Here is a 14,594-nt window from a genome sequence, read left to right on the forward strand (position 1 = left end):
AATATTAATAAAGCTTAAAGCTCATTGTATTTACACGGTGTTTCAGATTTGAATCTAAATTGTAAATTGATATATTAAGCCGCGGCCACCCATATCGCGGGTGTTTGTTTTTATTTGGCGCGCGCGCGCAGACCTGTCAAATAGCGATATGCGCTGATTGGCTGCCGCGCAGGGCTGGCACAAAACTTCAGAATATGATAAGGCTGCTAGTTGCAGCCTTAATAGGTACCTTAATAGGTACGCGCACATTATAACTGGGTGCTGCGGGCACCCCAAAATAGTGTGCGCGTAATCAAGTGGGAAATGCGGCCCGCTACGCTGTGAGTTCTGTCTTTTGCAACAAGCAAGACAATGTCGAACCTAATACCAGCCAACCTACTCGTAGCTCTTATGGCTAACAGATATTTGCTTTAGCTATGCATAGGAAGAATTGCAAGAAAAAATACCTCCCAAGTTCGTTTAATTTTTATATTTGAAATTCAAATTGTGTTAATGAGTAGCTACTTAACTCCTACTTAAAATATTACATGAATGAGACCGACCAGTTGTTATCTACTGACATTAATCATTATCGCCTATTAGACAGTTGTATTTTTCCTTTTGTTCATTTTGTATAAGCTGTTGAATTAAATTAATATATTTAGATATTCGGTTTTAAGGTTTACATTGTATGTTTTTATGTTTGTGTTCGCATATTATCTCCGGAACTACGAGTCCTATTTAAGTGATTCTTTTTTTGTTGTTATAGGTATTGTTCAAATTAGGGAATACTGCAACTTTCGTCAAAATAGGTTCAGTAAACTACTGAACCGATGTTACCTATATGAAATTAAGATACAGAATTTTAATTCTCAATTACGTATAATTTTCAAGTCGGTTCTGTCTTTTTAAAATAATATTATATATTATTATATATTATATAGGTCAACCAGAATCTGATGGCAAAAAATGGAAAAAAGAAATTGACGCTACCAATACCTACTGGGGAAATTGGAGCAAAACGATTGATACCTTTTTTCCTTATAGCGGCTAATTCTGTGTGTGATACCTATGCATAATATAATATGAAAATGTAAAAAAATATCCAATTATTAAGGATATTTTTTTTTAAATCTCCCATCCAAATTTGCCATGAGATTCTGGTAGACCAGTCACATTTTGACTGCGTATTATTTTTTTGCCCAGAATGCTTCAAAATAATGATAGGTATAGGTATACAGTTTACTATATCGTGATCGGGCCGGAAAATTTCATGACAAAATTAACAAAAAATGTTTTGATAACGATTAACGAACGAAAACTTGAGCATTTTAATAATTAACAGTTACGTTAGTCACAACTCACATACCAGCGTCCAGCTCATTATAATTTTACTGGCAGCCCTATTAGCGGCGCCTCACGCGTTCTATTTTCAAAATTCCTCCTTGTATTGATCGCGATCGATCTAATTAGAAAAGTATGTTTATGTTATAATAATTATTTCAAAACATCACAGTTTATTTTTGTGTGGCGCCAAACTTTTAATAGATGTTATATTTTCAGTATAAATGGTTAATTATACTTTTTTCGGTTATGAAAATTAAAATGCATATTGCAAATAGTGACAAAATTGCATATTTAGGCCACACTAATATTTTTTATTTACCAAGAAATTCAGTACCTACTTATTATTGACGAAATAAAGCACCAAATATACCTAAAAATAAGAAAACTGATAAGTGGTTACTTATTACATCTTGAGTAGGTAGAATTTGAATACGTTTATCGATTTAGCATAATCCACAAACGTCTTCAAATTCTACCTGTCTACAATTTTATTTTTAATGAATATGCTTGATAGCATATATTAATCTATGTAGATTCATTGTCTACCTAACTACACGATTTTCAGTTACGTATTAACTATACAAAAGCTGCAGAAGATCTTTGAAATATATACAACTTACCGTAACAGATTTATATTATGGTCAGTAAAATATCTTAGAACGTGAAGAAGATGTGGTAAAACAGTTTTCCATTATAATACCAGACAGAACATAGTCTAATGTTCCCCCCATAAATACTGAAATAAAGCCTGGCTGTAAATCTTTAAAGCCTAAGTTACGTCTGTGGTCAAAACCTATTTAGTATTTACACCTTAGGCTGTGTGTGGCCTAGGTTCGCAGCCTATATTTGTACACGAAACTAATGATCCGCTCTTAAATGAGCTCCGTCCCCATAATAGATGCTCCACATCGCGGCTCTCTCTCGCCTGGTTTATAATTGCTAGCGTAAGTAGAGCCGTATTGTCTCGTGTGGAAGGAGATTTGTGGGGTCAGCGTAATCTGGATATCGGCGGAGTCAGCCCGCGACGTGGGTGGTCGGCCATTTTTATTTAACCGTCAAAAGGTCATTCACCTGAGCGATTACTTACGTATCGTCACACCTGTGTTTTTTAGTATTTTTACAGTTGGTGTACATCTCGCTATGATAGTGTTACTCGTGAGCTTAACAGAACTAGTATTCATTTAGTGCTAAAGTTAGATAAAAAACAGTAAAATTATTATTAACTAGCTAAAAACCGAGCTTTGTGAGGGCTCGCATCGTCAATTCGTCACACCGTGACTGACTGGTGATAACACATCTAAATACAATTAGTTACCAATAGGCGTGATAGTTTTTCCGTAAAGAGTATTACAAAATGTCAACATTGTGGGCTATTATACTAGGATTACTAGGGCGAGCGAAGCGAGAAGAAATGATAATTAAATACTCTACAATAATAGTAATTTTAATATTTAAATACACACGATATTATGTGGTATTCATATTTACAAATATTTTTTTAATAAAGCGAGAAAACATATTATTCCGGCGGCGGCTGGTACACTTCCACTTAAAGTAATATTACCTCTTCTACTATCGTAAATTAATATTGCATCTTGCAAAGACGGTACTAATCTGGGGGCACGGGAGTGCCCCCGCCAAGATGAGCCAAGCGAAGCGCGCAAGGGCACTACCTACCTTTTCTCGAAACGTTTCGTCGTATTTTTGAACCCTCGTAACTTTGGTTTGAATACTCAACTCTCTAGCTATCACGTTCTTAAGTTACAGCCTGGAGACAGACAGACGGACAGACATCGAAATCTCAGTAATAGGGTCCCGTTTCTACCCTATGGGTACGGAACCCTAAAAATGAACTTAAAGAAAAAACAACGTAAATCAGCTTACAGAAAGAAATGAAATCCCACCAAAAACATTTTCATATCAAAATGTTGCCAAGATGAGAACATAATATTATTTGTTCGTCGTGTCAAAAAGTAGTGAGGCCACTGATTTTGACTAATGTAGAGTTTACAGATTCTCCTCGTGCGGCTGACACATTATAATATTATTATCAAATATTTTGCCGCGCTTTAGGGTAAAATTAAGGTTTTTAGATTTAGGGTTGAGTATGTAAGGTTAGAAACTTGGCTCTACATGAGATCTCACTACTTTTTGACACGACGAACTATAATATTATGTTCTCATCTTGGCAACATTTTGACATGAAAATGTTTTTGGTGGGATTACCTATTTTAATATTCCTATTCTCGTACTTACAATACAATAAAACTTTACGAGTTAGAGTTTAAAGATCTATAATTAAACTTCTTGAGTAATTTCTTGCATAATTACTATCTTATTACTGTCGTAATATTGTACCAATTATGTCACATTGTTTTCCTCCAGCTGTACCGTGTGCGCGCGACCCTGGGGATGTCATGGCACTTGGCACGTGCCACAAGAAACCGTCCCCTTTTGGGCAGACCGAGAGTTAAGAATTTTTAGACCCTTCTATGTAAAGCTCGGCTCACATGACTAATTCGTCTGGACTAGACCGACTGCGTTGCGAGAGTGACTACATTCGACTAGCGTATGGCTGACTAATCAATAGGTCTAGTTCTTTCCTCTGGACTAGACCGACTGCTGTATGTATTTGGACAGTCAGAAAATGACATGAAAATCCATAAAACCCTTTGTCCGTATTAAAAATTCTATAGTCAATGTGTATATTATATTATTTTTATTAATTGTCTGATATGAACATAAGTGTTGTTCAATCATTAATGTATATAAATGATATTATAAAATTTTAATTTTAAAATATCTTTTATTAGATACCTTAGATTTAAAACTTTGCATCAACTCATTCTAGGTACTACATCTATATTTTTATGTCTTTAATAATAATCAGAACAACGTTTAATAAATGTTTTATTTTAATTTGCTTTACTAAACATCAGAGTGTGAGCAACATATTGTGAACCCACCCTAAACTTAGGTATGTGAGGAATTTGCCCCACGACCGTTTAAATTAACTGTTTTTTTTTTTGTCAATATTATGGCCCCAAAGTTACGCGACACGGTACATGTATTAAGAAATAAGAAATATATCTGAATCGATTTTAATGAGATAATGACAAAACTTGAAATCACTAATGAAATAAGCTTTTGTGTTCTATCTATTAATATAATTCTACAGTAACCTTATTAAAATAAATATTTGCACAGCTAATATCTTTTAAAATTATAATATTTCTAGAACTAAAATAGAGTAAGTTTTGCTTGTCTTTTGTCTGCCATATATTAGGAATGTCACATGACAAAGTTTATTAATTTTCTTGTTATTGCCTGGTAAAGGGGTTAATACTAACGTAAAATGATATTCAATAATCTTAATTACATTATCAGTTTGTAATTAAAAAAAAAATTGTCTATAAACATGTTTTTTTAAGTGATGATAATGTGCAGGTTTCGCGTAGACAATACGTAGACGCTCTACGAATTGCTACGAAAATTACTTTTAAGATTACTGGGTAAGTAACTAAAAAGAGTGAAATTATTATTTTTAACAAAAAATTAAAACCGACTTCTAAGGTAAAAACAATATAACATCCATATTATATGAACTTAAAAGTATTAATAAATTTTTCCTATCTAATAGTGCCTTTTTCCCAATTCGGCTAAAATCAACTGTTTCTGTACTCAATCTTCATCATTTTGAAGTCGGTACTAGATATAGCTGAATCTTTAGTCTGCCAGAATATTTGAAACTTTTGGAACTGGCACTGGCACGGATATAAACCGTCGGAATTAAGTAAATCCGCTATCTGCTTAGGTACTAAACAATTTCTTTGAATACATTGTCGACGTATCGTCATTTATTTAATCAGTTATTACTCTCATCTGGGGGCATGGCAGTGCCCCAGCCAAGCTGAGATGACGCCCGCAACTCTGTTGCGCCAAAATTCGTTTATAATGTGGAAACCGTACATTTTTCCGGGTTAAAAAATTTTCTTCATTCCCAGCAAAATCAGTTCAGCGGCTTAGGCGTGAAGAGGTAACAGACGGACAGACACACTTTCCCATTTATAATATTAGTATGAATACTGCGTTTACTCAGTGACATTAAATCAAGCTGTATAGTGTATACTACTGGAAACAACATACATTGTGCTCTGTGACCGGACTTTAGATTGTAAAAACAGGACGGCTTTGGTATAACCGCTCAGTTGACAGATGGAGGTAGATATAGCTTTCTAGGAAGTAGTGTGGGGTTCCAGGTCACCTGGCATATGCTAAGTGTAACCTGTATGCGGGTTGTGAAACTTTTCTATAATATTCTCATTTCAGTGAAGTGAAAAGTTTAATGGCGTTATGCACTTTTTTCGTTGTTAAAAAATTTAAATCAAATTAAGATTGTAATATTATTTGTCTTTGATTGGAAGCCAACAGTGCTTTAGTGATTTTTTATTTTTCATGTTTTAAACTTTTTGAAGTAACCCATATTATATTTAAGTTTTTTAATGAACAACAAAGAGAAAATCAATACTAAAGGTTAGAATAAATAAATAAATCTTAGTCCTCTTTCCAGGCTTCGTTACTCACGAAAACTAACTAGTTTATTATTTTAGCAGACGTATATATTCACAGATTAAATTTAATTTCTCGTCAATTTTATACTTACATTTAATCCTTAAACTCTAAATTATTTAAAAACTATTTTTAAATAAAATCATCACGTCTGTTTAGAATCGATAACAAAATTTACAATTTAACGGTAACACTAAGTAACCCGTCTACGAAATTGCTCGAACCCCATTACAGGGGTGTTAAAACTTTAATTATACAACTTTATGTTACTTTTTTTTTTCACCCCCTAACTCCGGAATCGAACGCATTCCCGATTCGCGATGCCGCCGCAAAAATTTCAATAAAAGTCCCCCGTCACTCCATTTGAAAATGTGTCAAGGGGTGTTAGATTAAATTCAAGACTTGGGGGATCCGTTTCACAGATAAAAGAACTCGCGATTTGTTTATTGAGAGATTCCAGTTGATATAAGACCGGAAGAAGTTAGAGTATCGAGTGTTTTAAAGAAAAATATCCACAGCCGAATAAATAACCTCCTCCTTTTTGGAAATCGGTTAAAAATATATACAACGGTCAGTTTACCCTAAAATAGGTTGTGACGAGTCGCGATGGATGTACCTAATAGTAATACAAAATTGAAATGGGAGTATTAATATAACTGCACGTTTTCACGCTAGAAGTGGCACCAGAGGGTGAGCCAAGAGCTTTTCTTTATCGCTTCTTTATAGAATCGCCGCTTAAAATGTTTGGAATTGACATAAGACGAGTTGAACGTCAACTTCATATTAACGAACGCTTATGTCAATTCCATACATTTTGATCGGCGATTCTATAACGAAAAAGTCTTGGCTAAGTGACCAGCAGTCAGCACAGACAGTAAACAAAAAGTTTTGTTCGACGTTTGCCAATGTTTCTATCAATATTCTGTTATGATGTGTGCCAGTTGCAACTAATCTGCTGTTTAATAAATGAAGATGCATTTAAAAGCAGATTACGGATCAACGTTAAACAAAATATTATTATTATGCATGGAGGTGCAAATAAAAAACAAGTGTTCGCAAAAAGTTTTTTTTAATCCATATTACTTTTACCAATATTTCGACTAATACTGCTACATTGCACAATAAATAACTTAAATATATTATTAATTATAATTAGTAGCCCTAATTATTATTATTTACATTATTAATTTATACAGAGAGAAAATCTACAAAACGTAAAAACAACATCAAATATTTAAAAATATTTAAAATCAATGGCAAGATTATGAACAGTTAGAAAGTTATAAAGCAATAGTATGGGACCCTCAGATAATGGGACCAATTCTGTAAACTGTAAACATTTTTTTCTGTAAACTTTTTCACAAAAAATGCAGTAAATAAAATAATATTTTTAAGAACCGGGTTTTTAGGAATATTCGTAGTACATAGATAGAGTTTAAATGGCCATCTTTTGTTTATAAAACGTCTTGATAATAATAATCTAATGACATCTACATAATTACAAAGTTTACAATAATTAGATTTTTTTAAAACACCTGGGCCTGTAGACAAGTGGCAAAGCGCTAACGCTAACGCTAACGGTAGCGCTACAAAATGTATGCGATTTGACATAAGTCATCGCTTCGCTAGAGAATACTAATGTCAAATCCATACATTTTGTAGCGCTAGCGTTAGCGTTAGCGTAAGCGTTTTGCCACTTGTCTACGGGGGCTGGTTTCTTGCTTTTCGAACTGAGAACAATATATCCTTATTTTTTGATAAACTGTTAACAAATATTAAATTGTAGTAAGTTATCATTGATCGCCAGTTTCTAAGTTTTTTGACAGAAATTTAACGTTTCAACTGAGTCGATAATTGATTGACGATTTGACATTCCAAAGCGCTATGGAATACTTAAATTCCTGTCAAAAATCCTCCAAAACTAGACATTAGAAAAATATAGACTTTAATAGTATTCAGGTTTTCGTATCGACTTTACGTGGAAATGAGATCGAGTCGAATTAGGTTTCGAGTTTGTATCGTATCGTAATTGGTTCCTGTGAGAGTTTTATTGACAAGAATAAGATTATTTCTGCTATGACATTTATACACTCTACCACATGAAGGCTCAGGACATTGCACAAGTTTTGTAGCTAAATTATTTCCCATCTATTTTGTTTCTAGATCTACATTTACTGTCGTATCTGTTGCTCTCTCTCTCTGGCCTTCATCTCTAGTTCCTCCTCCTCCTTAGTCAGGGGTATTGTACTGTGGTTGTAGAGGCCCTGGGCCATGAGCTGCAAGGCCAGGGGGTTCCTCTGTCCCGAGGCCTTCTTGATCTTGGCGCGTTTGTTCTGGAACCAGATCTTGATCTGGGCCTCGGCCAGGCCCAGCTCGGCCGCCAGCGCCTGCCGCCGCCGCTCCGTCAGGTAGCGGTTCTCCGCGAACTCATGCTGGGAAGGAAAGAAACTGTTAAAAGTCAGTTATTGACTTCCCTGATCCATTGTCCGTTCCTTTAATTCGAGTTGGTGCGAAATTATTTTTTAATGTGACTCAGTATAAGTTTCATTATTATTTATTACTCAGCTTATCTGTATTAAGCAATATTTTAACAAATGAAAGTGCTTTAATTTGTTAAAAGTAAAGTACAGTAGTTCTTTGGGTCTTGTAAAACGAATCTTCCTCATTCATTAAAGAAATTGTATAGTACTCTTCTTACCTTTAACCTAGCAAGCTGTGGTCCGGAGAAGGCTGTCCTGGGTCTCTTCTCGTCAGTGGGCCCCGTGTCTCCGGGGGGCTTCTTGGGCCGCCGCGTGCGAGGACCTGCGGAGCACGTGATTTGGTGATAATTGATAAATATAGCTAAGCTCTAGACTTGGCTAGGGCATTTCCGTGTCCCCAGATAATGCGTATATAATACGTGCAGGTACAGTTTACAGATGTAAAAAATATAATGTAAAGTAGTCTGATCCTCTTATCAGTCATCGAAGCTTTAGTCTCGAATGGAAAATATTTTGCATAAGGGAGATCGCAGACGGCACACTGTTTGTGTGATCGAGTCTGCAGCGCTCATACAGTCGGCATGGCCGCGTCATGCAGTCTGTATGTGCGCCGCAGACTCTATCACACAAAAAGTGTGCCGTCTGCGATCTCCCTAATATTTTCATAGTACATAAGTTTTCCTAATTCAAAAGTGTAATTTATATATTTTTTAATTTATGAAAACTTACAGCCAGATTAATATATAGTAATATATAGTAATATATTAATCTGGCTGTAAGTTTTCATAAATTAAAAAATATATAAATTACACTTTTAAATAAGGAAAACTTATGTACTATGAAAATATTAGGGAGATCGCAGACGGCACACTTTTTGTGTGATAGAGTCTGCGGCGCACATACAGACTGCATGACGCAGCCATGCCGACTGTATGAGCGCTGCAGACTCGACAGAAACACTATATATTAATCTGGCTGTAAGGGCAAGGCCAATTAAAAGTTTTCACATATTGTTTTGCAATTAGCGCATTATTATCAATAATAAAGGGGCTGTTTCACCACTTCCTGATCAGGCTATCCATCACTTAACTTGACAGATGAAGTATGGAGAATCTGTCAAAAAAGCTGTGAATAGCCTATTCGGCACTTTATCAGAAAGTGGTGAAACAGGCCCTTAGTAAGTAAACACAATATTATGTATACTTCAACTACTTTATACTGTAAACTATGCGCGGTCAGGGATCTGTACAATCCCCGACGACCAGCTCTACCACGTTAAAATCTAAGTGCTAACAAATAATGTGGAATGTGGATTTTATATAGCGTTTCACTATGTAGTAAATAGCCTTCAAAATTTCAAACTTGCATATAAAACCATTAATCTAAATAACCTTTAATTTTTGCGACACACACCATATGCTAAGTATGCATATTGATTACACGTACATTATAATTTTATCCTCTCATTGTGTGTAACATAAACGCTTTGTGTATCGGACATATTCAAATGAAGCCTCATGAAGACATCTCAGCCCACGTTCGTTAAAATTTATAACCAAATATAAAATTCAAAGGTCGCGTATACAATTTAATTCGGATTGAACAATTTCGAAGATGGATGGTGTTAAATATTGTTGATTAATTATGATAGCTTTAGATGTTTACGGGAAATATGGAAATAGTCATATTAATTTAAAAAAAATGACTTAATTACTAGTTTAGAACTATTATATTATACTTATTTTATTCATTTGGATGTTGATAAGTACATTCAATTATTTTGATCTAATGTACAAAATATTCCAACTCGACTAAATTGATAAGCGACATTTAAATTTCTAGCATAAAACAAAAATAAATTGAAAACTTATTATTCTAAGTTACTCACATAAAATATACAGAACGCAAACAAAAGCATGCAGCGAACACAAAATATTACCAAACGGAAGCTGTCCCATTTCAAAACCTTGTCAATGCATAATTTTAAGTTTGTTTTTTGGTGCATGCAGGAATGTAAACTGTTTGGGCTTAATCTTGGGATAATGATCTTGTCCTTTAACCGTTTTACAGTTTCAATGCAGTGTCCTTTTTTTCGGATTAGTAATAAAACATTCATAGCTAGGTATATGGAATTAAAATATAAAAAATTAGTTTCTTCCACATTAAAAAAAGTTACATAGTAAAACATAATAAGAATTTAAATTTACTCTGTTAATAAACTAAACCTTTATCGAAAATTCGTGTTTGAAAAATAAAATAAAAACACTTAAAAAATATAAGCACGTTATATTTTGAAATAAGGCAGCGTACACACAACAAACAATCAAACAAGGAAACATCTTGCAGTCTTCAGTCGACGATGTCGTGGGGTGGACGATGCAATATCTTAACCAATTCACATATGCACTAATCATATGCATTCCATATTCAAAATTGGTCAAGATATTGCACCGACCGCCGCACGGGCTCCCGGGGACAAAAACCTGAAAATTACAATAAAAAAACCACAAAACAGCACAAAAAACTACGCGTAACATATAAAACAGTCAGTAGGAAAGTGTAAATGAAAAAAAAAAAAATTAAGTTTCAACCATGTTCGCAACCTTTTTAATTTTTTTAACAAGATTCTATTTAGTTTCTATAAAGTGGCATGAGATAGTCACTTTTTCTCAATTTGATAGAATAATTGCATTGTTGACCATATCGTAGTAATTGAAGCATGATTGATAGCCACGAAGTCCTCATGATGCCCTTCAGGTTTGACATGGGTCATTAATGAAAGGTTTTTTTCTCTTTTAATCTAAGAACTACGGTAATAAAAGTGGTAGATAGAGTACGCAAATAGAGTCATTACGTCATTTGTACAAAATTCTGTGAAAAATCCCAATTCTTTGACTTTTAATAGAATATTAAAAATTGATTGAAGATTTGAAAATATTTTTTTACGTTTTTTATTTTTATAAAAGTACTTTAGTATAACAAACAACACAAACAAGACTATGCAATGATTAATGTACAACTCAGACATCATGCTTATTAAAACACATTTTCATGCATAGCATACAACTATGAGACGGATGCACAGTGTACTAAACTAAGGAACTAAAATTTAATACCTACATAATCCATAAAAAAAATAGATTATAAAGCACGCGGTATTTTTTAACGCGCTGTTAACGCTTTAGTAAAAAAAATAAACAAAAAAATCACAATAAGTAAACTACAGCCTTGCAGACAGCACGTGTTTCAAAAACGCGCTGGCCAAGGACCCTGCGCGTTTAAATACCGTGTGTTATTGCCCTTATGTGGAAACTTAAAGAAGTAGAGTTAAATTGTAGGAAAAGATTTGCTTACTATGCCGGAACGATGTTTTACTTACTTCTTCCTGAAACAAAAGAAAAAATATATTTATTTATGGCTAAAAAAATTCAGCATGAGAAAAAAAACAGTCGACACAATCACGAAACAAGTCACAAAACTCTATAATAATTGCAAAAAAGTAATTTTTAACTAGACTGTAGACACAATATAAATAGGGGCCGTAAGTAGATTTGGGTTTTTCGTAGCAATTATTGTTTTTTTTTTATTTCTGGAGGCTTTTGTTGTTACATAACAAACTACTTATCCATAACACTAGTTTCTGAGTTACTTAAACATAATTTTGCTGATAAAATATTGTATTTTATAACATTTCCTTATCATTGTAACCTGATGTCCTAATTCCTATAAATAATGTGTCACTGTTAAACGTAAATCATTTTTAACGACGGTAATACTTTATTCAATACTGCCATGTCTATAAAACGTCGGACGAAATAATACAGACATTAAGATTTTTATTTCATAATGGCAATAAAAATCCAATATAAAATACATTGAACCGTTTAAGAATTTTTAGAAGATTTGATTCAGTAAATGAAAACTTTGCGTCTTATCAAGCCTTCTTTTATATTCTTATGACTTGATTTTTAAATTTAACTGCATATTATATAGGTTCTAATGTTTTCGAACAAAAGTTAGAACATATAGGTACGTATTCCCATAAAATTTCAAATCTTCTTCTTGGAATAAGTTAATTTAATGAATTAGCGCATTAGTTTCAAAGTAAAAAGAGTGCGAGCGAATTTTAATTCACAATCATTTTTCACCGGTGTAGAGTGGAAAGACAAAATAAGATGTTGCTAAAGGAGTGAGAGGATATATTATGTACAATATAATATTATCACATCACACGGACACAGTGATAGCGTCGTAGTCACTCTCCTTACGTGGTCCATTCCATCCATTGGTTAGGCATCTATAACTCAAGTAGTTGGAGATAATCTAGAGGTCACACCCTGTACACACATTTCAATCGTGTCTGTCTAAGCAACGTGATTATCACGTATGGGAGCTGTCAGAATATGTTTTTTTTAATTTGGTAGCTCCCACGTTAAGGAATAATTGTCGATATCGTTACATTTACATTTTACACTTATCAAAAGCTCATCAGTCATCAGTCACCACTCAATACTCTCCATGTCAACCGCGGTGACGTCAGGCCGCGTTTCGCGATCATTAAGAGCAATTATAATCCGGCCAAGTTAGAAAGCCGCTTAACAGCTTAATTAGTGAGTTCGCCGGTGGTCCGGTGACGTCAGCCCTCTGCCCATCTAGATCCAGTATCGGTGGCATTCCTCAGCTCATATTGAGATGTACTCCACACAGATAGAGTCTTTATATTGTAATAAAATTTAACTTTGTTATTTTACGATTCACGACATAACTTTGTAAGGTTGTTGTTATGAAGCTCGAAAGTAATTATTTTGTATTATTTATTCGTGAACTTTTTTCCTTTGAGGTAAAGAAGATTATGGCAAAATTAAGTAAATAAATCGCAAGAGAGAAAAAGTAATAAAAATGTTTTTAACGCACTCTGCACTACTCAATAGTAGCTGTTACTGCGTTGTTGAGTTTTCTTAATGTGAATAGACTAAAAATACAGTAAACTTTAAGTTTTCCTCCAAAGGTTATCCGTCCGTGGCTCAAACTTTGTGCCTTTATATTTTACTAGCTGTCCCGGTAAACGTTTCTATGCCATATAAAGTATTTCACCCGTATTATTTTATTGAAGTGACTAAATAAGTGTCACCATGGCAACGGCCATCGCTATCCCGTCGCACAAACAATGGTCGCCGTCAGTCTCGAGTTGTAATAATTTACTATTATTTATTCAACAAATGCACTTATCAATATAAAAAGTACCCAGTAGCCGATTCTCAGGCCCACTGAATTTGCATATAAAATTTGGTTAAAATCAGTAAAGCCGTTTCGGAGGAGTACGCGGACTAACATTGTGACACGAGAATTTTATACAAAAAATTCCTCTCCTCATCATCATCCTCTATTTTTCATATCTATCTAGTAAGTAGTATTGTAATATTATGTTAATTTAATAAAAAAAAAACTATCTTCATTTACATTTATTAGCTTATGTCCCACTACCTTGTCCTAATATTATGTATTCTGTGCCACTACATTAAGAAAAAGTGTGTAATTATATTCATAATTGCTTCAGTGATTTTAAATCTGGCTTTTAATAACCGCTAAGGAAATTATCTTTTCGCATTAATTGGTTTAAGTTAAACAGACAGTAATGATAATTAAACAATTAAAGCTGCGAAATTATACCTATTATAATGCCATTTAAGATAAAGTCAGAATGTAATAAGATTATAAAGGAAAGTTAAATAATGCGAATTAAATGTGAAATAAATTCACTGCTTGTAAATGTTGTCCATCTTTTTGATAAGGCGCAAGGATTAGCACATTCAGGTGAAATCTAAGGAATGTTCTTAACAACATCCAAGTAATATGAAATCAAAAGGATGGATATTAAATATAGATAAGACGTACAAAAACTATAATGATAACAAAATTAGACATATTTGCATTATACAGGGTGTAACAAAACTAAGTGATAATACTTTAGGGTGTGTATGTGTTCCTTCATCCTTGTACAGAGTTCACTGTGAAAGTAGCAGCCCTGACAGATCAATTTTTTTTAAACTTTTGTATGGACATTGGGCAAGCACCCCGGTCCCCCAGTGTTACGAGTTTCCCCATACAAAATCATTCATCGCTGCTACTTTAATCTTTCACCACTCTCTACTAGGAACACGTACATAGTATTATCACGTACGTAAAGTATTATCACTTAGTTTCGTTACACCTTGTATA

The 14,594-nt window shown here is 33.9% G+C and overlaps 1 protein-coding gene across 1 annotated transcript in view; it reads right to left on the bottom strand.

Annotated features, from left to right (window-relative positions):
- Positions 1–7,860: 7,860 nt before the first annotated feature.
- LOC121737439 (homeobox protein invected-like) overlaps positions 7,861–14,594 on the bottom strand; it is a 67,638-nt gene continuing 60,904 nt past the window's right edge. Inside the window, exons 4-6 of the mRNA XM_042129121.1 lie at positions 11,755–11,760; positions 8,594–8,697; positions 7,861–8,327 (exon numbers count right to left, since the gene is read on the bottom strand). Of these exons, the coding sequence (XP_041985055.1) occupies positions 8,067–8,327; positions 8,594–8,697; positions 11,755–11,760 (371 nt within the window). The 3' untranslated portion in view covers positions 7,861–8,066. The remainder of the gene's footprint in view (positions 8,328–8,593; positions 8,698–11,754; positions 11,761–14,594) is intronic.

Source organism: Aricia agestis, chromosome 2 (assembly GCF_905147365.1).
Source record: "Aricia agestis chromosome 2, ilAriAges1.1, whole genome shotgun sequence".
Taxonomy (NCBI): Eukaryota; Metazoa; Arthropoda; class Insecta; order Lepidoptera; family Lycaenidae; genus Aricia; species Aricia agestis.